The 25,795-nt window shown below is 44.2% G+C and overlaps 2 protein-coding genes across 2 annotated transcripts in view; both read left to right on the plus strand.

Annotated features, from left to right (window-relative positions):
* LOC136157125 (craniofacial development protein 2-like) overlaps positions 1-25,795 on the plus strand; it is a gene marked incomplete at its 3' end in the record, with an annotated part of 95,640 nt that overhangs the window by 4,819 nt on the left and 65,026 nt on the right.
* LOC136158998 (potassium/sodium hyperpolarization-activated cyclic nucleotide-gated channel 4-like) lies at positions 454-24,633 on the plus strand. The gene is made up of 5 exons (XM_065920833.1): positions 454-524; positions 1,439-1,518; positions 1,717-1,986; positions 10,143-10,397; positions 24,080-24,633. The coding sequence occupies exons 1-4, from the start codon at positions 454-456 to the stop codon at positions 10,352-10,354; spliced, it is 633 nt and encodes a 210-aa protein (XP_065776905.1). The 3' UTR covers positions 10,355-10,397; positions 24,080-24,633.

Here is a 25,795-nt window from a genome sequence, read left to right on the forward strand (position 1 = left end):
GACTCCAGGGCAGCAGCTTCAAGCAGTGGAAGTGCAATTCACAGGTTAGAGACCTCATTCTGCTCCCTGCTAGCAGTGTGACCTTGCGTGGATTCTTTGACCTTGGAGCCAGTAAAAGAGGAATAACAATAGTACCCACTCAGAGGGTTTTGTGAGGATAAAATGCAAGAATATGAAAGGCTCAGTGCTAGCCTGCCATACAGCTTTTTCCTTCTTTCCCCGGCTTCATAACTGAGCTGGGCATGACTGGCCTCAGCGTAGAAAAAGACTAAAATGGAAAACCAGAATTTATTTTTGTCTGAATAACTTGGCCATGGTTGGACTGTTTTTCCCTGTTGGTTTTAAGCCATATTTCTCCAGTGCTGCCTCCTCGGCTGAATTTCTGCATGATTGAAACACCATCTTCAGTTTCAGAGGAACTCAGGTGAACTGAAGCATCTCTACATAACTCGGATGGTGCAGGAATCAGACCCACGGGACAGACTGGTGAAGGATCTGCAGGTGTTTAGCTGGGAGAAGACGGGGTGAGGATGTGGGGAGTGTCTCCAAACATCTGAAGGGTAATATCATGTGAAAGAGAAATTTGATTAATTCTCTATGGTTCCGTAAGTGGAGGCAGATTCCAGTTTTATGGATAGAAAACCTTTGGAAAAAAAAAATCAGATTGTCAAGGAAAGATGCTGTCTTCTGATGTAAGGAATTCCAGAGGGATCCTATGGGGAGTAGTTCTTCACTCCCTGGGAGTCCTACAGGGGATTCTGCATCAGAAAAGAGCTGAGTAAGCGCCCTATCAGGTTCTTTTCAGGTCAGGGGGGCTGCAGTTCAGGTAGCTACAGAAATGCAACATTTTGCTGCAGGCACTTAAGGAAGCAGTCCTAGGAGTTGCAAGGAGCTCACAGATTGCGCTTATGTGAGAATTTTAACCTTTCATAACAAAAGTATCATGCCACATTGGGGGAAAAAAAAGTCTTTAACCCGCTAGAAAGGAAAACGTTCCTAGTTTAGGTATCATATTTTACAGCTTCCATCATATTTTACAGGTTCCTGTAGACACAGGGACCAAATGAAACTAAACCACGATCTTGGGCATCAAATTACACTTCACTTTTACCTTTTCCCCCTGTGATTCTGACATAAGTGATTAAAAATGAACCCGAACCTTTGACCTACCCATTTGGTTTTTTTTTCCCTCTCTTTCTGTTCACCTGCAAACCTCTGTCTGCTAGTCGTTTCATACAGCCTTGGTCAACTGCTTTCAACAGCTAGACATTAAAGCCACTGAGAGCATAAACAGGAAGCTGGTGTTTAGGTGGGAGTTCCTAGGAATTTTATACCACTGACCACAGAGGCCAAGAGAGAAAGGAAATAGGAAAAACAGTGTAAATACCTGGGTGACTAATGACGCGCAGCTCAGCTGGCTTTTTTGAACACTTAACAGGAAGTCTTTCCAGGGGAAACACCCTGCACATTTTTCGGGACCCCGCGTGGCACTGAAAGGCCGTATCGGGGCGTTTGCTGGTAACCCAACAGACTCTGCCCACGTCTCCCAAGACGCCAACTCGATTTGCATGCGTGGTGCAAACCGCTCGCCGAGCGCCAGGCTTCAGGCCTGGGATTGCAAAGGCTTGGAGGGCCACCCCCTTCCCGGTTCACACCGCGAGCGCCTAAGAGGATTTAGAATCAAGTGGGCACGTTTGCAGGCCTCGTTGTGAAGAGGCAGCTGGAGCGCGGCGCAGCCCCCCGCGCCCCAGGGCTGCATTGTCCTCCGAGGGGCCGCCGCCGGGCTCCTTTGTGCGCGGGGCCGGCCCTGCCCTCCCGCCCGGGGCCCCGCGGGCCTCCTCCCCGACCTCTCCCCCTCACCGCCCCCCCACAACCACGCAGACGGCTCCCTCCGGCCCCCGACCCGCCGGCTGCCGCGGGCCCCGCGCCGAGGAGCGGGCAGGGCGGGCAGACCATCTGCACCGAGACGGACTGCGGCCCCGGAAGGTCAGCGCCCCGACGATCGCCGTCTGAACAGCAGGCCACCCAGGCCTCCCAGCAACACAGGGACATCTGCTCCCCTTCATTCAGAGCCCGGGTTCCGATTTCACCAACTCCCCCCACCCCCTGCTCCCGGCTGACTCGGGCTCCCGGGAGTGCAACGGGGACGGGAGGGGCAGAGCAGACGCGCCGCCCGCCCCCTGCTCCCCCCTTCGGAGCCGAGCAGCTGAGTCCGGCGTGGCGGGGGAGGGGGTCACCCACGTGACCGGGGTGACGTCGTGCGGGGGAGGGGCGGCCAGGCCTAGGGGTGGCGGCGGCGGCGGGGGTCGCAGAGACTGCGACGCGCAGGTGCGTCCTGGGTTTGCGGAGGGGTTGGACCGGGGGATCCCACCCTGCTAGGAGAGATCGGGCAGCTCCGCCGCCTACCCCGCTCAGGACAGATGGGTTTAACCGCCCCCCCTCATCCCAGGCTGGGAAGAACCAGTGAATGCGCGGGAAAGTTTGTAGCGAGCAGAGGCAGGCATTCCTCGTGCGGGGCTCCTGACCCACAGTTGTAAAGCTAACGGTCTGCGGGTAAGGCCAGGCTCTAGCCTGGATGGTTGACACCCAAACTCGTCCTGCCTTTTCTGCTTTACGTTTGGGCGAAAAGATGGAAGGATGAAAGAATTGCATTTCTGTTGTGTTTCCACCGCTTGATCATAAACGCCCTGAACACAGAAACGCTGCATCTTATTCATCTTTGTCTCCTCCGCCTCCCGCAAATATTTCGACGCTAAATTAACGTGCAGAGGGGTGCGGGGTATGGTCCTTATGACCTCTGGGTGTAACTGCTGTCCTTTGTTATTTGACAAAAACCAGGGCATTGTGGGGCTTCCCAAGTGGTGCTAATGGTAGCGAACCCGCCTGCCAATGCAGAAGACAGAAGACACGGGTTCAATCCCTACTTCAGGAAGATCTGGAGGAAGGGATGGCAACCCACTTCAGTATTCTTGCCTGGAGAATCCCATGGACAGAGGAGCCTGGCGGGCTACTGTCCATAGGTTTGCAAAGAGTACAACACGAGTTAAGCGACTTAGCAGGCTTCAGGCACAGGACATTATGAAGAATAAAGTGTGTACGCAGGGAGGTGTTAGTTCATTGTTGCTCCCTCCCTCTCACCATCTTCCCTGCTTTACTTCCTTCCACAAACATTTGATGGACGGTCCCTGTGAACCAGGGACCAGGCAGTGGACTAGATCTGAGAAGTAAAGAAACAGGAGTCCCAGGCTTCAAGGTGCAGCCATTCTGCTGGGGGAGTATGCACAGGTAAATAGCCAACCAGGATTCTAGGTGATGAGTGCTATTGACAGGAATAGGGGATCCCTAAAGCTAGCTTCTAGAGAGGGAAGGGGTCTAAGCAGATGTGGGAGGTCAGGTTGTTTCCTGGGAGAAGCTCTGTGGCCGACACAGGTCCCCCTGTGCGGATTCCTCCCAGGTGTGTTTACCTCCTGGTCAGTTTTTAGGCCTCAGGTGAAATGTCATTTCCGTGGCACCTCTCTAAGATAAGGTTTTCTTCTTAAGTGATCTGCCACACCTGGTACTTTTTTTTTTTGTTTTTTTTTCATATTCATGGCAGGTCCAGTTGGGCAAAGTTCATCATCCTTACTCAACTGTAAGCTTCTTGAGGCAGAAACTGGCCTTTTATTCATAGGCAGAGTCTCCATACCCAGCCCAGTGTTCCTTAAATATTTGGTGGGCTAATGAATAATCAGACTTTCCTTAAGTTAATGAGAAACTTGTTCCTGGAGTTCCTGTTTTTTTTTAAAAAAAAAACTTTGTTATTTTTATTTATTTATTTTTTGACTGCACTGGGTCTTTGTTGTTGGTCTCCGACTTTCTCTAGTTGCTCCAAGTGGGGGCTACTCTCTGATTTCAATGTGCATTTCTTCTCATTGTCGTGGCTTCTCTTGTTGCAGAGCACAGACACTAGGGTGCATGGGCTCAGCAGTTGCACATGGCGGGCTCCAGAGCGAGGACTCAGTTGTGACGCATAGGCTTAGTTGCCTGGAGGCATGTGGCATCTTCCTGGACCAGGGATCCAACCCATGTCCCCTGGATTGGCAAGTGGACTCTTAACCACTAGACCACTAGGGAAGCCCCAGAGTTTCTGTTTTGGATGTGTGGACAGGCTGCAGCCACTCCACTCTGGGTACCCCCAGGGGAACCACCAAGAAGAGAGCGACTGGGGTATAGAATTTATTATTTTGTGGTCTTCTTCAGCTTGCTAATTTCAAAAGTGTTTCTGCAACATCATTGTGAGGCAGGGATGCCATCATGAAATAAGTGTGCCCTGGCCAACAGGTTTCTGAGCTGCAAGGATTTTAGAGCCTCAACTGGTCTCCTACGCTGTGTTCAAACCAGAAATATCTAGTAACACTTCAGAGCTGGGAGTGTGGATGGAGTGAAACTGTAACTTTGCTGCTCTGCTTCCCCCATCTCCTCCTGTGTCCTGGGAGGATGGGCCGTGGGAGAGATGAACAGGATTAACTTGCCTTCATCAAGGTCAGCTCCCTTATCTTGGCCACTTTGTTACATCCTGTGACAAATCCTTTCCTTGTCTTTTGATGATAAGACAAGGATATAGATTAAAGAGTCAGGCTCTGGTGACTGGTGCTGCATGGCTTAGACTCTACCATTAAAAAGTCTGCTACTTCTTAGCTGTGTGACTTTGGAGGCCTTCCTTAGCCTCTCTGTGCCTCAGGCACTTTGTAATGAGAGATAGTAGTATGTACTGTTATACTTTTAAAAATTCTGTGTGGACAGTTGGCCTTTGAACAACATGAGTTTGAACTGCGAGGGTCCACTTAAATGCAGATTTTTTTCAATAAGTACAGTATTGCATGGTCAATGCATTGGTTGACCCTCAGATGCTGAGCCGTGGGTAGAGAGGAACTGAAGATAGGGAGGGCAGACTATAAATTATATGTGGATTTTCATGGAAGGTCAACTATTGACCTTCAGCATGGAAGGGTGGGGCCCCTAAACCCCTGGTTGTCCAAGGGTCAACTATATTAAGAATTCTCATGATAGGCATCATTTTGATTTAAATGCTAATAGTTGATTAATTAAATGTTGAATAGCCAACCTCTAATTCAATTCAGTTCAGTTGCTCAGTCGTGTCCAACTGTTTGCAACCCCATGAACTGCACCACGCCAGGCCTCTCTGTCCATCACCAATTCCTGGAGTCCACCCAAACCCACATCCATTGAGTAGGTGATGCCATCCAACCATCTCATCCTCTGTCGTCCCCTTCTCCTCCTGCCCTCAATCTTTCCCAGTATCAGGGTCTTTTCAAATGAGTCAGCTTTCCTCATCAGGTGGCCAAAGTATTGGAGTTTCAGCTTTAGCATCAGTCCTTCCAATGAACACCCAGGACTGATCTCCTTTAGGATGGACTGGTTGGACCTCCTTGCAGTCCAAGGGACTCTCAAGAGTCTTCTCCAACACCACAGTTCAAAAGCATCAATTCTTCAGCACTCAGCTTTCTTTATAGTCCAACTCTCACATCCATACGTAACCACTGGAAAAACCATAGCCTTGACTAGACAGACCTTTGTTGGCAAAGTAATGTCTCTGCTTTTTAATATGCTGTCTAGGTTAACATAACTTCATAAGTCGTGTGTCAGTAGAGTGGGTCACCGGGGGCTAAGTCCTGAGAGAGGAGATTTTCTTTGCCGCTGCCTTTGGAACTCAAGGGATGCCTTCTGCACCTTCATCATTGATTGCTCTTCCCTCCAGAAGGATTCAGTTCTTTAACTTTTCATTTTTTTCAGATTTAAAATTTTTGTACTGAAGTATAGTTCATCCTAAAGGAGATCAGTTATGGGTGTTCATTGGAAGGGCTGATGCTGAAGCTGAAACTCCAATACTTTGGCCACCTCATGTGAAGAGTTGACTCATTGGAAAAGACACTGATGCTGGGAAGGATTGGGGGCAGAAGGAGAAGGGGATGACAGAGGATGAGATGGCTGGATGGCATCACCGAGTTGATGGACATGAGTTTGAGTAAACTCTGGGAGTTGGTGATGGACAGGGAGGCCCGGCGTGCTGCAGTTCACGAGGTTGCAAAGAGTCGGACATGACTGAGTGACTGAACTGAACTGATAGTTGATTTACAATGTTATGTTAGTTAGTTAGTTACAATATTATGTTAGTTTCAAGTGAAAGTTGCTCAGTCATGTCTGACTCTTTGGGACCCCAAGGACTAGACAGTCCATGGAATTCTCCAGGCCAGAATACTAGAGTGGGTAGCCTTCCCCTTCTCCAGGGGATCTTTCCAACCCAGGGATTGAACACAGTTCTCCCACATTGCAGGCAGATTCTTTACCAGCTGAGCCACAAGGGAAGTTTCAGATCTACAGCAAAGTGATTCAGTTACATATATACACACACATATATATTGTTTTTCAGAGTCTTTTCCTTTAGAAGTTATTACAAACTATTGAGTATAGTTCCCTGTACTCTACAGCAGGATTCCAGTTCTTTACCAGCATTTACAGAGAGCTCTCCCACTTAGTAAATTTAGTTGTGATTCCATCTCCCTTTATTTTCAAAGAGAGAAGCAGAGTAGTATCTATCGAGATTCAGAAATTTTGCCCACAGTCCATTTTCTGATTTAGTAGCCAAGTGTTAAGTTCCTCTGCATCAGGATTGTGATCCAGAGGACCACACTATCTTAAACAATAGCGACCGACTTACAACAAAACAGTAAATAGGATCTTGCATTGCTTGTTGCAGCTTAATTTGACCATGAAAAAAAAAAAATCAGTGCTGGATTCCCAGAGAAGAAACATTTTCAGGGCCTGTAGGTAAGAAGACAGTGAAAAAAATGGACATTGTTTAGAAATTGCACTTACACCAGCCAGCCTCAAAGAAGGCTGCTTCTGGAAATTCAGAGGTACTCCGAAAATGAGTGTAGAAATGGTTTCTTATCCATATGTGTAATATGAACAGTTTCACTCCTTCAATTATTTATTTTCTGCAAAGGACATTGACTTGGATGGAGCTTGCTAGACTAGATATTTGGAGTAGGTCTGTTTTCAGATATAATCTCCGAGGCATTCAGGAAAGCATCATACTGTGAAACAGGAAACAAACAACAAACTTTTTCAAATATTGTCTGTGTGCATAGATAGAATCTCAGTGCCTAGAACCTTGTGTGACACATATCATTGCATCATCATCACAGTGATAAAGATGAAAAGATTTTAAGAAGATGCTCTTTATTAAAAAAATTCATTGACATATAGTTGATTTAACTTTTACTGTATAGCAGTGACATATATATATATATATATATATACACACACACACACTTTTTCATATTCTTTTCCATTATGGTTTATCATAGGAGATTGAATATAGTTCTTTGTGCAAGACAGAAGGACCTTATATGTATATATGTATCAGTTCAGTTCAGTTCAGTCACTCAGTCGTGTCCGACTTCTCGCGATCCCATGGACAGCAGCACGCCAGGCCTCCCTGTCCATCACCAACTCCCAGAGCTTGCTCAAACTCATGTCCATCGAGTCGGTGATGCCATCCAACCATCTTATCCTCTGTCGTCCCCTTCTCCTCCCTTATATATGTATAAAGGTATGTATATATATATATGTTTTTCATATTCTTTTCTGTTACCATTTATCACAGCAGATTGAATATAGTTCCCTGTGCTATACAGGGCCTTGTTGTTTATCCATTCTCTATATATTGATACAATACTTGGCATCTGCTAATCCCAACTCCCAATCTTTCCCTCCCCCACACCCAATCCCCTCTGGCAACTACAAGTCTGTTCTCTATGTCTATGATTCTGTTTTTGTAGATAGGTTCATTTGTACTGTATTTTAGATTTGCATATAAGTGATATCATATAGTATTTGTCTTTCTACTAAGAAGATGCTCTCAAAGCAGCATTCAGTTTTAGTCGTGGAGTACCTCTTGGGTACCATCTCAGTGCCTTTGGGCATCTCTTGTCCTTTATTACAGCTACTGATGCAGGCTGCTCACACTTCCTGTAGGGGCAACCTAACAGACCCTTGCCTCTTACCCACACCTCACTTCTCTGCTGAAGCTTCTAGAGTCTGTCTTGGAGCTTCTCTGAGCCACATGGGCGCCCATGCATTGCTTAAGCCAGAAATTTAGGGGACTAAGTTTGCGGTGGAGGGGTGGGGGGGGGCAAACCTTTGAACATTAGAGCATAAGCACTTATGGATAAATGCATTCCATTCTTCCCCAGCTGCTGACAGGGCTGTTGGATGATGGCCCTCGGCTGTTAGCTTCTGGGGTTTGCCTCAGCTAAAGAAATCTGCCTGGGGATCTGAAGATCACACCTCCTTCTAGAGACAACCTGCCTTGAGTGGGCCTCTTGCCCTAACTTGGGACAACTCTAAAAGGCTGCCCCATGTCAGAGCTCCACGTGGGTTGGCTGCTGACTGGATCGTACCTCCACTTTTCTCTCTAATCTTGCTTCCCCCTCTCCCATCTAAAGTATTGATCCCAAGAGTAGTCCTTAATCAACTGCTTCCCTGGGAACACGACCTACAACAGCCGGTAAAACCTGGGTCATGACCAGATGAGATCATTTATATTTGTAGACTGGTGAGGTCAATGAATGAAAAAACTCGGGCTATAAAAAGTACTTCATCTTATTAATACCAAAGTATTATAAGCCTCTTGTCAGTTGACTTTTTTTTTTTTAGCTGTCAATTGATTTTGATTAAAATACATATATAAGGAGCAAAGGGAACTCTTTTTGAGAATTCCTAAATACTTTCAGTCTGGGCACATCTGCATTCAAATGCCAGATTTCCAACCCTGCTTTCAATTCTCATTTTGGATTTTAGCCATTTCATAAAAGAGAAGGCATTTTCGCAGAGCTAAGCTAATGCAAATGTTCCCTGGAGTTCTGATACATGGTCAGAGACTTTAGGACATTTGTGGATTCATATATTCACATCTGAAATCCCAAGGTTTTGTGCCTGCTTTGCATGTATGGCTTGTATGTCAGCTCGATCAATTCTTGAAACTGAACCATGCCAATAAGGCAGATGTACAATAACTCAGATCCATGCCAAGACTTGTATACGCTGGACAATTGGAGAAACTTAAAAACATTCAGTTTTTATCAATCTCTATAAATATTTTCTTGATTTATGACTCCCTATTCACCCAATAGCAGCTCTATGAACTCTACCGAGGTTTGAGGGGACTCAGGGATGATCAGAAAAGGTAGAATTGGTGTCCCCCCCTGCTATCTGTTTGCACATGTGTCCACTTAGGTCTGAATGCCTGGACAGATCAGCAGGGCATGTTTCTCTTCTTCATCCCTTCAAGTTCAGCTCTCATCTCATCAGAAAGAAACGTCTCATCCCATCTTGGATCCTTTGGGAAAAGAACAAAGTGGCTCCTCCAAATTCATTAAAAAAATTTTTTTAAATTTATTTATTATGGCTGTGCTGGGTCCTCCTTGCTGCATGGGCTTTTCTCTAGTTGCAGTGAGCTGGGGATACTGTCTAGTTGCCGTGCTCCGGCTTCTCATTGCAGTGGCTTCTCTTGTTCTGGAGCACAGACTCTAGGGTGATCGGGCTTCTGTAATTGTGGCATGTGGGCTCTAGCATGCTGGCCCAGTAGTTGTGGCATGCAGGCTTAGTTACTCTGTGGCATGTGGGATCTTCCCGGACCAGGGATCCAACCCATGTCTCTTGCATTGGCAGGTGGATTTTTTTTTTTTACTACTGAACACCAGGGAAGCCCCTCCAAGTTCTTTGATGACCAAGTTATTGATCTAAGTGGTTCAGAAAGCTTCTCCAACAAGTTGGTAAACTCACCAGTGATTATGTGTGCGCTCAGTTGTGTACAACTCTTTGCAACCCCTTGGACTGTAGCCCACCAAACTCCCCTGTCCGTGGGATTCCCCAGGTAAGAATACTGGAGTGGGTTGCTATTTCCTTCTCCAGGAATCAAACCTGAGTCTCATCAATGCACACAAGAGGACTGCTGACAGGTGTCATGAGCCTGAATGGCCTCGTCCCAGGGCCAGTTCAGAGGAGGATGCCATGGACATTGGGCACATCTCTTCTTTGGACATGAGTAAAGAACTGAGAACTTTCTCTCTTTTCAGATGCTCCCTCTGCGGTAAGTGAACCAGCTTTTCCACTTGATGTCAAGCTTCTCAGATCTTTTACTGGAAGGAGCATGAAGGCTGAGTCATCGGTGGATACTGACATTGCCCATGGGCCTAGTGGCCCCCACCTTCCCGCCATTCCCAGCTCTGCTCTTCCTGGCTTGCATGATTCTATCAGTTCTAAACATCTCTGGTTAGGAGGACTGTAAGAGCGAACCCCATCATGCTCCCCAGCTTTGAAGGCTCTGACAGGTATGCCTTTCTTCTGCCATCATGGGGGCTGCAGAGCTGGGTGGACCACGCAGAAGAGACCAGGAGAACAGAGGAGTCCAGGGGAGTGATTGAGACCAGGTCATGTCAGAGTCTGAGTCAGAGCTCACTGTGCTTCCTCAATTAGGTTAGCCCGTCTCCTTCACAATTGATTTAGCTTGTGCCCAGGGAGATGATCTCTGGGAATATTGAACCCAGCCCTCCTGTTTGCCTCATCTGTGTGTGTTTGGATGCCAACATCCTTTTCCTCTTTCTTTCACGCACATTTGCCCTTTCCCTTTGACTATTCCATTGAAAAGGCTGCTGTTGAAAATAATAGTGAACTTTTGCAGTACAGTAAGTCCCCTACATACAAATGAGTTCCATTCCGAGAGTGCGATCATAAGTCCAATTTGTTCATAAGTCTAACAGTGTTTACCATGTTTATTCTTCAAGCTTTCATAAAAGCTTTCAGCTTTCTCTTGAATCAGCACTAAGCCGAACAGGACTCAACCCTGATGCTGATCCTGCATCTATTCACTGAGATGTTTCTCCATCTCCTCCATCCACTTTTCCCTGCTTCTTTGATATTATTATCAACATCATGAGCACAGCAGATGTCACGTGTTCCCTAGTCTTGTCCTTATTCTTTAGAATCCTGCCGATGGTTGAACGATTCATGAGAACGAGCTATGTCTACCAGTGTTTCGCCTCTCGGCACTCTCTCAATTATGTTTACTTTTGTTTCCATCATTGTCGCTTGGCACTTCTTAGTAGTACCAGCTACATCACTGCTGCTTTTAGACTTGCTTCCAGACATCCTGGGCTTGAAATAAAGACCCTTCACTACTGTACTCTGTACAGTACAGTAAAGTACACAAAAACACAACCCCTCGTAGAGGATGCACACACGTGACAATGTATGCCAGACATGTGAACAAACTTATATGTTTGGACATACTAACACATGGTAATCCATGGGATTACTCATGTAATGTCCATGGGACTTCCCAACAAGAATACTGGAGTGGGCTGCCATTTCCCGCTCCAATCAATGACAATAGATACGAATATTTGGAGGGATATCTGAATGGGAAGTGTATTAAAATAGGCTTTATAACACTATCAGACTTTTATATTTGATTTCTGACTGAGTTTTAGTCTGTTTGAGAATTTATCTATCAGGGACTTCCTTGGAAGTCCAATGGTTAAGACTCCACAATTTTTTTTTTTATTAGTTGGAGGCTAATTACTTCACAACATTTCAGTGGGTTTTGTTATATATTGATATGAATCAGCCATAGAGTTACACGTATTCCCCATCCTGATCCCCCCTCCCACCTCCCTCTCCACCCGATTCCTCTGGGTCTTCCCAGTGCACCAGGCCCGAGCACTTGTCTCATGCATCCCACCTAGGCTGGTGATCTGTTTCACCATAGATAATATACATGCTGTTCTTTCGAAACGTCCCACCCTCACCTTCTCCCACAGAGTTCAAAAGTCTGTTCTGTACTTCTGTGTCTCTTTCTGTTCTGCATATAGGGTTATCATTACCATCTTTCTAAATTCCATATATATGTGTTAGTATGCTGTAATGATCTTTATCTTTCTGGCTTACTTCACTCTGTATAATGGGTTCCAGTTTCATCCATCTCATTAGAACTGATTCAAATGAATTCTTTTTAACGGCTGAGTAATATTCCATGGTGTATATGTACCACAGCTTCCTTATCCATTCATCTGCTGATGGGCATCTAGGTTGCTTCCATGTCCTGGCTGTTATAAACAGTGCTGCGATGAACATTGGGGTGCATGTGTCTCTTCAGATCTGGTTTCCTCAGAGTGTATGCCCAGAAGTGGTATTGCTGGGTCATATGGCAGTTCTATTTCCAATTTTTAAAGAAATCTCCACACTGTTTTCCATAGTGGCTGTACTAGTTTGCATTCCCACCAAGAGTGTAAGAGGGTTCCCTTTTCTCCACACCCTCTCCAGCATTTATTGCTTATAGACTTTTGGATAGCAGCCATCCTGTCTGGCGTGTAATGGTATCTCATTGTGGTTTTGATTTGCATTTCTCTGATAATGAGTGATGTGGAGCATCTTTTCATGTGTTTGTTAGCCAACTGTATGTCTTCTTTGGAGAAATGTCTGTTTAGTTCTTTGGCCCATTTTTTGATTGGGTCATTTATTTTTCTGGAATTGAGCTTCAGGAGTTGCTTGTATATTTTTGAGATTAATCCTTTGTCTGTTTCCTCATTTGCTATTATTTTCTCCCAATCTGAGGGCTGTCTTTTCACCTTACTTATAGTTTCCTTTGTAGTGCAAAAGCTTTTAAGTTTCATTAGGTCCCATTTGTTTAGTTTTGCTTTTATTTCCAATATTCTGGGAGGTGGGTCATAGAGGATCTCGCTGTGATTTATGTCGGAGAGTGTTTTGCCTATGTTCTTCTCTAGGAGTTTTATAGTTTCTGGTCTTACATTTAGATCTTTAATCCATTTTGACTTTATTTTTGTGTATGGTGTTAGAGAGTGTTCTAGTTTCATTCTTTTACAAGTGGTTGACCAGTTTTCCCAGCACCACTTGTTAAAGAGGTTGTCTTTTTTCCACTGTATATCCTTGCCTCCTTTGTCAAAGATAAGGTGTCCATAGGTTCGTGGATTTATCTCTGGGCTTTCTATTCTGTTCCATTGATCTATATTTTTGTCTTTGTGCCATAACCATACTGTCTTGATGACTGTGGCTTTGTAGTATAGTCTGAAGTCAGGCAGGTTGATTCCTCCAGTTCCATTCTTCTTTCTCAAGATTACTTTGGCTATTCGAGGTTTTTTGTATTTCCATACAAATTGTGAAATTATTTGTTCTAGTTCTGTGAAAAATACCGTTGGTAGCTTGATAGGGATTACATTGAATCTATAGATTGCTTTGGGTAGAATAGCCATTTTGACAATATTGATTCTTCCAATCCATGAACACAGTATGTTTCTCCATCTGTTTGTGTCCTCTTTGTTTTCTTTCGTCAGTGTTTTATAGTTTTGTATGTATAGGTCTTTTGTTTCTTTAGGTAGATATACTCCTAAGTATTTTATTCTTTATGTTGCAATGGTGAATGATATTGTTTCCTTAATTTCTCTTTCTGTTTTCTCATTGTTAGTGTATAGGAATGCAAGGGATTTCTGTGTGTTAATTTTATATCCTGCAACTTTACTATATTCATTGATTAGCTCTAGTAATTTTCTGGTAGAGTCTTTAGGGTTTTCTATGTAGAGGATCATGTCATCTGCAAGCAGCGTAGACTCCACACTTCTAATGCAGGGGCCATGGGTTTGACCCCTGGTTGGGAAACTAAGATCACATATGGCACGTAGCACAGCCAAAAAGGAAAAAAATAAAAGAGAGAGTAGCATTTACCCATCTTTATATGCCTATAGTTAATGAAACTAATAATAGCAACTTTGTAATTATGTATAGTGCTTTATAGTTCACATCTAAAGTAAATGTCAGTCCTCTGAAAAACTGTCCCAAATCTCCAGTACTCTAGTATTTATTGAAAAAAAAACCCACAGATAAGTGAACCTGCACAGTTGAAACCTGTGTTGCTTTACCGTCAACTGTAACTTACATTACATGCCTGACTCAGTAGACAGATTTCTCCAAGGGTGATCTTGGTTTTTTTTTATTTGCAGGCTTTTGTGATTTGCCTCACAATAAATAAATGAGATAAATGAATGAATGGAGGAATGAATGGTATTCCTATATTAAGTATTTGACAAATACTTGATTATGATAGAATAAAGAAGAATAAAAGCAGATAAATCTTGCTAATTGCCATGGAAAAAATATTTGTGGGAGAAAGTTTGGAGTTGTAGATAAAACTAAATCTCTAAATTTTCCTGAGTACTTTTATCCCTAGGATAGATAATGAGGTGTCAGAGGTATTAATCTGAGCCAGCCCTTCTGCAGTGTTGTGAAATTGATTTAATTCCGTCCCATCTTTCCCTAAGACTTAGAAAGTATTCCAGGATTTGAAAAAATATAGAACAAATAGCTGCAATGTAATTTGTAGAGTATCAGCTTCTTCTCTGCGTATTTTCTCCTTCATGCTTAAATGTTACTCTCTGAGTTATGCACTATAATAATAGATCCAACCAAAAAAGTGTTTCAGGGACTAATGCATAAAATATGTGCATGCAATTTGAAGGCTGAAAAATGGTTCATTCTTGGGGGGAAAAGGATTCATAAGAAAGTTACTGCCATTCTGGGGAAACAGAATGTGATTCTCTACAAGGTTAGCTGATTTTAAATACTGATTTCCAAACCGTTCAATAAAATATGAATACTTATTATGGCAATCCATATCACACATTACACATCCTATTTTGGGGGTGATATGTGCCTTCTTGAAGAAATTTACACTAACTAGGTAATGTCAAACATTATAAACTATGTGGAAATTGAGTCTGAAGTTCTTCTTCCTTATTGGTCTCCCAACTAGACTTCAACCTCTAGGAAAAGACTAAAACTATAAACAGTACTTAGTATCCATGGTAACATGCCTAAGACGGTAATTATTTTTTCTTTATATTTTTAAATTTCAGAGCTTAATAGCACATTATATGCATTGCCTCAGGCCCACAGTTCCTCCAGTTGGTCATTAAGTATCAGGGAATACCCTCTCTACCAGTCATTATTGCTAAAATAAAATACCACGTACAAGCCCTGGCGAACAAAAGATCTACAGTGGCAGTGGAAGGCACACCTTGACTGTCTAGCGAGTTGGCATAGAAAGCAAGAACCCTCAGAGTACCTGACCCAGGAGCCCAGCCGTGTCCTGAGAGCAATGTTCACTGGGAAATCTTTTCAGTTGCAGTTAATTAGACTCAAGAAACACCTCCGTCCTTCAGGTGCATCCACCAGAAGAAAGGTCCTGAGTTCACGTTCTCATCTGGTCACTGACAACAGGAGCAAAGCATTCTGGGTATATCCAACCAATGTACGTTAATTCCATCTGACTCTGGAGAACTACTTCCTGATGGGCCAATTAGGTAGTGAGGATTTTGTACAATTTATTATTTTTTTTTAAGGAAAACTCATATTTACAACAAACCAGATGATTGAGAAGGTATAAAGGCAGAATTTACATAACAGAATCTGTCTGATGTGAGTTCTACACAGGCTGAGTGGTGACAGTATTTTCAAGTAATCCAGAACATCCAGTCTGAGTTGAAACCAAAACTCTTTTCTGAATTACAGAGACTCCTTTTTTCCTTGGTCCCTGAACACCTGGGTGACTGACTCCAGACAGGTGCCCCTCTTATGGCTTGGGTTTGCCTGCAGAGGCAGTCTCTGTAAACCCGTCCCCAGATGCCTTATGCAAACAAAAGGAAAAATATGTGCTGAAAACTAGAGCTAATCTAGGAAGTTCCAAATTTAGATCAGATTCTTTTCTTCCAAGAGTTTGTTTGTAAATCAGTTTTTGGAACCTGGGGCAAACGTTTTCCCATACATGCGGCTGTGTAAATGTCACCCTCATGGAAATGAACAAGAACACAGGAGCAAGAACATCTTTTATCAGCTGTGTTTCTTTCACACTTTTTCAGCTACATTATGGATGAAGTGGGCCATTTTTCTAGGCTGGTCTGGGAGTTGGACCACCATGTGCAATGGTTTGTATGGGAAATTAGTTGACCTCAAAAATCTAGCTGGGAGGAACTCTCCTCCTGCTGCCAAAACTTCACCGGGAACAGGAATTCTCTCTGGTGGTTCTGATAACACCACCTACAAGCAAGAAGGGGCAGCTCTTTCAGTATAAGGGACATTCATAAATTTGGTGTTTGTACTTTGGGAACTGCCAGCACTTAATTTAGAAAGCATTACAACTGTAATTGGCTGAAGTTGAACTTCAGAGTTTAGACCAGGAAGTTGAATTAAAAAACATAAACAATAAAGCAAAATATAGAACCAAGATTTGAACAGAGATAGACCCTGGAAGGAAGAACTTCGTAGCAAGACTGTGAGCAAGACCAGTGTTTCAGGGCCAAACAAGGCAATGCACTCATTTCTTTAGTAGAAAAAGAAAAACTCAAGAGGCCCCAAACCACGGATTGTGATACAGGCCACACAAACTCTCTGCTTTTCTTTGGTCCCTGTCTATGCTGCCTCTAAAAGTTAGAAAGTTCCGAGTAGTCTAAGCTGTCTTGAAATCATGTGACCATCCCACTCCCCATCTGTGATCCACACCCCAGCAACTTGCCCTACCCCCAAAAGCTGTGCATAGCAAAAGCTCTCCTAGACATTCCCCAGTTGGTTTTGCTTCCAAATGGCAAGAGTGATAGAGAATTTTTTTTTCAGCTAGAATGTGTGTAAATAAATATATATATATATTTTTATATCCATTCTTTTCTTTATATTCTTCTCCATTATGGTTTATCATGCATATGTGCTACTGTGTCCATGGGATTCTCCAGGCCGGAATACTGGAGTGGGTTGCCAGGCTCTTCTGCAGGTGATCTTCCTGGCTCAAGAATCAAACCCATGTCTCTTATGTCTCTTGCATTGGCAGGCAGGTCCTTTACCACTAGTGCCACCTGGGAAGCCCCAAGGTTTATCATAGGATATTGAATATAGTTCCCTGTGCTATACAGAAGACTTTATTGTTTATCCATCCTATATATGTAAAAGCTTATGTCTGCTAACCCCAACCTCCCACTCCATCCATCCCCCAACCCCCTACTCCTTGCCCACCACTAGTCTGTTCTCTATGTCTGTAATTCTGTTTCATAGTTACCTTAATTTGTGTCATAGTTCAGAGTCCACATACAAGTGATACAATATTTGTCTTTCTCTTTATCTGACTTACTTCACTTAGTAAGAGAATCTCTAGTTGTATCCATGTTGCTGAAATGGCATTATTTCATTCTTTTTTATGATTGGGTAGTATTCCAGTGTGTATTTTACCACGTTTTCTTTATCCATTCTTCTGTCTGTGGACATTAGGTTGTTTCTATGACTTGGCTATTGTGGATGGTGCTGTTATGAACATAGGGGTGCATGGATCTTTTTGAATTATAGTTTTGTCTAAATATATGCCCAGGAATGAGATTGCTGGATCACATGGTAACTCTAGGTTTAGTTTTCTGAGGAACCTCCATACTATTTTCCATAGTGGCTGCAGCAATTTATATTCCCACCAACAGTGTAGGAGAGTTCCCTCTCCTCTACACCCTTTCCAGCATTTGTTATTTGTGGACTTTTTAATGACGGTCATTCTGACTGATATAAGGTGATATCTCATTATAGCTTTTTTTTTTTTTTTTTGAGTCAAGGAAAATTACTTTATTCGGAGAGTTGGCTGACCAAGAAAATGTCTACTAATGTCTCAAAATAACCAATTTATCAGGGTCTGGAAGCCAGGTTTTTTTATAGATCACAGATGGGGGGAGGTGGGGAAACAAAATAAAAAGGCCATTAATGTTTCAAATATCTCCTAGAATGGCAAGCCTCAGGCTGGGTGAAGAGTTAATTTCTTCCTTCCTGCCATCTGCATTTCTCTAGTAATTAGCAATGCCTAGAGAATCCCAAGGACAGAGGAACCTCGTGGGCTACACTCCATGGGGTCACAAAGAGTCAGACATGACTGAGTGACTCACACATACACTAGCAATGTTGAGTTCAAAGCTGTTTGGAAATCACTTCTCAGGGTTAGTTAACAAAAGGCCCACATAATATGCTGTTTCCACTGTACCAACATAAAAGTGTGTAAGCCTGCTAGGCTTCTCTGTCCATGGAATTTTCCAGGTAAGAATACTGGAACAGGTTGCTATTTCCTACTCCAGGGAAGCTTCCCAATCCAGGAATCGAATGCATTTCTATTGCATCTCTTGCATTGGCGGGCGGATTCCTTACCACTGAGCCAGCTGGGAAACCCAACATACAAAAGTGGCTGTATGCACAGCTGCTGTTGGAAGAGAAAGGGAAATAGCAATCTAATGGTTTAGGTAGATTGAAAGCATAAGGTAAATTTACATCAATGATAGGAGATTTTTCCACTCCTTTGGACTTGAAATTTTAAGCATCTGTGGAGCTGGTTCCTGTCTCATTTTTCAGTTTAGTGCTTTCAAATATGTTAATTTCAGACAAATGCTTCTTGCTACTTAGTTCAAATAATACTTCTTGGATGAACCAAGGGCAGAGGAACAGGAAAGTCAATTTAAAAAATAGATACATTCCAAACTAATGAGAATGTTTGACTTGGTGGGAAACCCTAGCCTCTGGGCCGTCTGCCACTGCAGCAGTGCACTGTGGCACAGTGACTTCCCGGCTTCATTGTGTTTGGAAAGCGTGGTTTGTACAAAACAGATCATCAAAATATATCAGTCTCGTCAATGTTCCACCTAGAAAATTCATGGACAGAGGAAAACTGACCACCTTTGTCATCCGTGTCAGAAGGGTTTCCTTTCTCGGTTGGTGGTTTTATGCTCTCGGTCATTTCCAAATGAAATTTGAATCAGGATTGACATACATACACATATATACACATAGTATGATACATACTATACTATGATACATACATACACATAGTATGATACTATCCATAGTATCACAGTATATACATATTGATCAGTTCAGTTCAGCCACTCAGTCGTGTTCGACTCTTTGCAATCCCATGGATTGCTGCACACCAGGCCTCCCTGTCCATGACCAACTCCCAGAGCTTACTCAAACTCATGTCCATTGAGTCAGTGATGCTATCCAACCATCTCATCCTCTGTCGTCCCCTTCTCCTCCTTCCTTCAATCTTTCCCAGCATCAGGGTCTTTTTAAACGAGTCAGTTCTTTGCATCAGGTGGCCAAAGTATTGGAGTTTCAGCTTCAACATCAGTCCTTCCAATGAATATTCAGGACTGATTTCCTTTAGGATGGACTGGTTGGATCTCCTTGCAGTCCAAGGGATTCTCAAGAGTCTTCTCCAACACCACAGTTCGTATTGATCCTATGATACAGTATGTTTTGATGCTATGTATAAAATATATAACTAATGAGAACCTACTGTATAGCACAGGGAACTCTACTCAATCCTCTGTGGTGACCTGAATGGGAAGGAAATCCAAAAACGAGTGGATCTATGTGTACATGTGGCTGACTCACTTTGCTGTAGAGCAGAAACTAACACAACATTGTAAAACAACTATACTCCAATAAAAGCTTAAAAAAAAAATCTTGAGGTGGGCAAAAGGGATTGTATATGTTATCCTGTCTGTTCTTCCTAAATTTGTGTTTGTTAATGTATGTTATGAGGTAAATTTTTAAAATCCTCACTGATCATCACAGATAGGCTGGAAGAAGGTCTTCCTGAATCACCAGGGTCTGGATGATGAAACCAATTGGATACACATGAAGTCTGATTCTTTTAAGTAGTTCCACTTGACTATTTATTAGACTTCATGAGCAACAGTGATTGAGGAAGTTGCATCAACAAAATAATGTGGTTGGTCTTGACTCTTCCATCCTCTACTCCACTTGTGCTCTTGAATGTGCCTGGGTTGCATTCTCTGCCTCGAAGATCATCCAGAGGTGGAAATGAGGTAGAGGACTTCCCTGGTGGTTCAGTGGTTAAGACTCTACCTTCCAATGCAGGAGCCACAGGTGTGAACCCTGATTGGGGAACTAAGAGCCCATATGTAAGAAAAAAAAAAAAGAAGTTGGAAAGGGAGGAAGGACCATCTAGGTCAAGGATTGGCAAACTCTTCTGTAAAGGGCCAGAGAATAACTATTTCCAGCTTCGAAGGCCATATGGTCTGTGTCACAGCTACTCAGCAACAGCCATGTGGCCTGAAAGCAGCCACAGATAATACAGAAACAGAGGAGAATGGCTGTGTTCCAACAAAACTTTATTTACAAAAACAGGCAACAAGCAGAACTTGGCTGCTGGATATTAGTTTGTTAACCTCCGATCTAGTCCAGCTTCCTCACTTTACAGACAAGGAAAAAGAAACCTGGGAAGACTGGGAATTTCCCAGAGTCACTAGATAGTTCAAAGCAAAGCCAGATCCCAAATCTAGAAATTGAGTCTAGAATCCAGCTTTATTTCCACAATGCTGTGTCAGTCTGTCTTATTTCATGAAGCTGCTCCTGCCCTGTCGATGACATAGGTTTGAATCAAAAAGTGGTATTTGAGGAAATTATGCTCTGGTAATGTCAATTATTTAATAAAAAGTACTTTGAAGGAGAGATTTTATAGGAGAGTGTCACTAATTATTGACACAACTCTCGATGCCTTTGTTATGTTTCAAGGTGGCATTAAAGGAGTGAAAAACTGAAAGATTGTTATTATGTCATAGGGTCTCATTTTAACAAGGTTTTTTTCACTAAAGTTGATTTGAATAAGGCTAGAGAACTCAAGGTTCCCATTCACCAATGAGCAGTCAACCTCCAAAGCAGAAGCTCTTAGTGTGGAATTCAGGGGGCTGATGAATCTCTGAAATTCAGGCACAAGTTTCTGTGCATGTACGTTTCTTCTCAGGACAGGGTGCACTGTTTTCTTCAGATCCCCAAAGGCTGGGGTCCCCAACCTCTGGGATCTAATGCCTGATGATCTGAGGTGGAGCTGATGTAATAATAATTGAAATAAAGTGCACAATAAATGTAAAGCATTTGAATAATCCCAGAACCACCCTGCCTCCTCTGGTCTATGGAAATACTGTCTTCTATGAAACTGCTCCCTGATGCCAAAAAGGTTGGGGACCACAGAGACCTGTGACCCCCACTCCAAGTTACAGGATTCTAGATGGTGAAAGATCCTTGTCCAACCATCCTGCCTTAAAAAAAAATAAAGAAGTTCCAACCAACCAAGTCCCTTTCTTCATGTGTGGCCTCAGTGACTGGCTCTCTGGAGGGGAGTTATCTGGCCACCAAAAGAGTTCCAGACGGGGAGAGAAAAGTAGTCAGTCGACACAGGTGGATACACAATATAATCAGAGGAATGAATTAAGCATCACAGGATCCAGGAGCATCGATGCTCAAAGTTAGCAGACAGGAGCACTGTCTGCTATCAGAATAAGTCTCAGAATAAGACCCCACCTGTGACTGACACTTGGAAGGCAAAATTGAGTCCTCAGCAGCTGGTGTGTGGGCTCCACTTCTGGCAACAGGGTGGAGTGAATGGACTCAGCCACTCCTGGTGCAAACACATTGAAATCCTGGATGGAAGAGAATTTTTTTAAAAAAATGCTGTTTAATGCAAGTTGAATTTAAACAACAACAACAGAAGTGGAAACCCTCACATGCCAGGAGCAGAGTAAATTCAAATGAGAATGGTCCATCTGAGCTGAAGCCACAGTGGCCCAAGAGGCTAAAGGATAGACTTAAAAAAAAAAAACACGACTGAATTGATTTATTTTGTTTTTGGCTGCCCTGGGTCTTCACAGCTATGCCAGCTTTCTCTAGTTGCCATGAGCAGGGGCTACTCTTCATTGCAGTATGCTGGCTTCTCATTGCGGTGACTTCTCTTGTTGTAGAGCACAGGCTCTAGGCATGCAGGCTTCAGCAAATGGGCTAGTTGCCCTGGCATGTAGGATCTTCCCTGAACAGGGATCGAACCCGTGTCCACTGCACTGGCAGGCAGATTCTTAAACACTAGACCACCAGGGAAGCCCTTTAAAGGTAGACTTATAATTCCCATGCATGGGTAAGAAATGTAGCCTTGAATCAATACCAGAGGAGGAGGTATAAGTGAGGTTTCAGTTGAAAGCCAGGACTCTTGAAGGGCTGCTAGTTTATAAGAAAGGGTCCAGGAAACTTACAAAGGCCCAGATAGGTATTAAGAAAGCTTTCTGCACAGCCCTGAGCTCCAAGTAGGAAAAAAAAAGTCTTGTGAATAAAATTAAAAGTCAATCCTGAATTTCATGTTCAAGGATGGAATATGAACTTACATGACACCCACACATTGCAAATCTCTGGCAGAGGAGAAAATGGTACAAACGAGAATGCTGGCTATCCAGTGGCTGCCTGCACAGAACCAGGGCATAAACCTCATGGTCCATGAGCCATAGCCTCCCAGAGGATGATACTGTTCACTGAGGATGAGGCTGTACAAGAAGATACACACAAACTGAACCACCATGGCAGAAACAAAACTCAAAGGTGATTGGACAATCTGGAAGAGATTATAATATTTTTTTTAAACCTCTGCTGCTGATAAGTCGCTTCAGTTGTGTCCGACTCTGTGCGACCCCATAGACAGCAGCCCACCAGGCTCCCCTGTCCCTGGGATTCTCCAGGCAAGAATACTGGAGTGGGTTGCCATTTCCTTCTCCAATGCATGAAAGTGAAAAGTGAAAGTGAAAACGCTCAGTTGTGTCCGACTCTTAGTGACCCCATGGACTGTAGTCTACCACGCTCCTCCGTCCATGGGATTTTCCAGGCAAGAGTACTGGAGTGGGTTGCCATTGCCTTCTCCTTTAAACCTCACAGGTGTTGATTTTATTTCATCTTATTTTTTAATCTATTGGCTGCACTGCACAGCATGTGGGATCTTAATACCTTGACCAGGATCCAACCCATCCCTGCTGCATTGGTGGCACAGAGTCTTAACCACTGGACCAACAGGGAAATCCCTGGAAGAAATTATAAAATAAACATTTTAAAGATATAAAATAAGGATTTGAAACCATTAGAGAAGAAATGAGCAACAGCAACAAAGGTCTGAAAGAAGACCAATTACAGATGACAGAAATGAGAATCATAAAGTGAAAAACCTGTGACACAACCATTTTTATTTAGCTGAAGCAGAAGGCAGATCTGCGGGAATAGCTCTGAATACGGCATAGAAAGTTAGAGGCGTCAAAGGGCTGTTTTGAGAGAGTCCACGGAAGCCCAGGGCAGTTGGGCTATGACAGGAGGAACACTCTAAAACCAGCTAGTAGCTCCCTCCCCCTGTAAAGCACCACCATCCCCCCCACACACACACCAGGGCTGGGGGTCCTGCAGAACCTACTCAAAATTGCTTCAGGAGAGAAGGCAGCCTGAGCCTGAGTGTCTGGGGAGCTCTCGGTGAGCAAAGCATGAGGAAAGGCAGGTGAGGGCATCTTCCCGACAGGCCTGATGTACCTGCCATCACCTGTCCCCTCAGGGTCTTCCTGTCCTGAGATTAGTTCCTCCCTGGAAAGGAAGTCGGAACCGTCCAGATTTCTGCCGGTCCCTTACCAGACTTGTGATCCTTCTCCAGCTGAGGAGAGCCTCCCTGGGGCCTTTCAAGATTTGTGGGTGGTTTTCTAAAAGCCATACTGCTCAGTGCAAGGGCCTGATTCCAGGGCAGGTGCAGCGGGGAATATTCACCAGGCCTGGGTGGATCTCATTAGAGCCCTGGGGACCGGCAGCTATCTCCCCTGAGCAGACCACCCCAGAAGAGGGTAAACTCAAACTCCCTGAGAGCCTCCCTCTGTGGGATCCCTGGACCAACAGTCAGCCCCTGACCCACCGCCGGCCTGACCCCTCCACCCAGAGCTCCGACCCCTCCTGCTTCGGCCCTGAGATAACCGCACGGTCCTGCCCGCCTCTCCCAGGCCTGGGAACACCAGTGCTTTGTCCCAGCCCCCAGCCCAGGCCTGCTCACACGCTGAGGATGACCTTTTCACAGCCAAGCAGGGTCTTTCCAGAAATTGACATCTCTCTTTGCTTCTGTTCGCAGGGAGCCATTCTTTTACTGAGAACCTGCCATCAAGAACAGCATTAAGGGAAACACACTTATCCCAGGGGTCCTGGAACAACTTCGTTCAGAAGCTGGAGGTGAATTTTCACAGGCCCACCATGTGGGAGACACCCAGAGAGCCGGGCCGATGAGCATGTGGCAGTGATTTGGGTCACACCTGCTAATGGCCCAAGAAAATAACACCATTAGTGCCTAATGGGGCAGCAGCATCTCTGTCCCCAGGACGCCCACTGACTGGAGAGGGACCCGGCCACCAGGTGCTGCTGAGATGCCCTCTGCTCCTTCCCTTGTTCAACATGTACTGGTTCCAAAGTGCATCAGCAATTTGAACCCATGAGGACCTCTGTTATCTGAAACTACACGTGCCATCTAACTGCCTAGACAAAGAAAATGTCTCTTAATCAAATCACTGATTTCCATAAGCAGGGGATCCCCAACCTCCGGGATCAAATGCCTGATGACCTGAAGTGGAGCTGATGTAATAATAATAATGGAAATAAAGTGCACAATAAATGTAATGTACCTGTATCATCCTCAAACCATCTCCCCAGTCCCTGTCTGTGGAAAAATTGTCTTCCATGAAACTAGTCCCTGGTGCCAAAAAGTTTGGGGACCACTGTCCATAAATATGTAGCACATCATCACAGCCAAGATTTTCTTCAGCCCCTGGAAGGCACCCTCAGAGACTGTCAAAAAGGTGGCACAGAGAATGTCAATTTAGTAGAGGGGAATTGAGGATCCAGAAACTAAAATCTTGACTTTGGATATCTGAACAGACATTCCTATGAAATGATATCTCAAGTCCAAGTTTGTTATCCAAATCATCCTTATGATAATCCAAAATAAAATTCCCAAGAAACCTTTCCTAAATAAGCTGCTTCCAGCCAAGGAGGATGAGAAATATTTTCAATTTCAGCTTTTGCTCCTGTGTTAAGAGTCACAGGCAAACTGTTTCTGTAGTCAATGAGAATGTTTTGCACACTTCCAAACTTGTTAAGAGGATAGGGGTGGTGGTGGTGGCATAGTTGCTAAGTCGTGTCCAATTCTTTGTGACCCCATGGACTGTAACCCACCAGACTCCTTTGTCCATGGGATTTCCCAGGCAAGAACAGTAGAGTGGGTTGCCATTTCCTTATCCCGGGTAAGAGGGTAGTGTTTGAGCTTAGTCGCTTAGGTCATGTCTGACTCTTTGCATGGACCCTTTGTAGTGCACCAGGTTCCTCTAGTCCATGGAATTCTCCAGGCAAGAATACTGGAGTGGGTTGCCATGCCCTTTTCCAGGGGAATCTTCCCGACCCAGGGATCGAACCCAGGTCTCCCGCACTGCAGGCAGATTCTTTGCTGTCTGAGCCACCAGGGAAACCCAAGAAAGGGTAGATCTCATATTAAATATTCTTAGCACAATACAAACAAACAAACACAGTCACAAGCAAGAAGATGACCCATTTCAGCCTCCTCTTCACTCTTACCCATCAAGCAAAGCACCCATCAAGCATTTGGGGCCTGGCCTACAGTTTTCACATGTGAACGACATGTTTTTTTGAGATCTTTTGGTAGTCGCGGAGCCAGAGGCCTGGGACATTCGGAGGATGGGAGGGATGCAGGGTGTTTCACTGCCCTCTCTGGCAAGTGCCTTTGAGGGAAGCAGTGAAGACCAGCTGCCTGGGTCAGGGATCTGGTTCTGCCCCGAGTCAG

This window comes from Muntiacus reevesi, chromosome 2 (genome assembly GCF_963930625.1).
Source record: "Muntiacus reevesi chromosome 2, mMunRee1.1, whole genome shotgun sequence".
Lineage (NCBI taxonomy): Eukaryota > Metazoa > Chordata > Mammalia > Artiodactyla > Cervidae > Muntiacus > Muntiacus reevesi.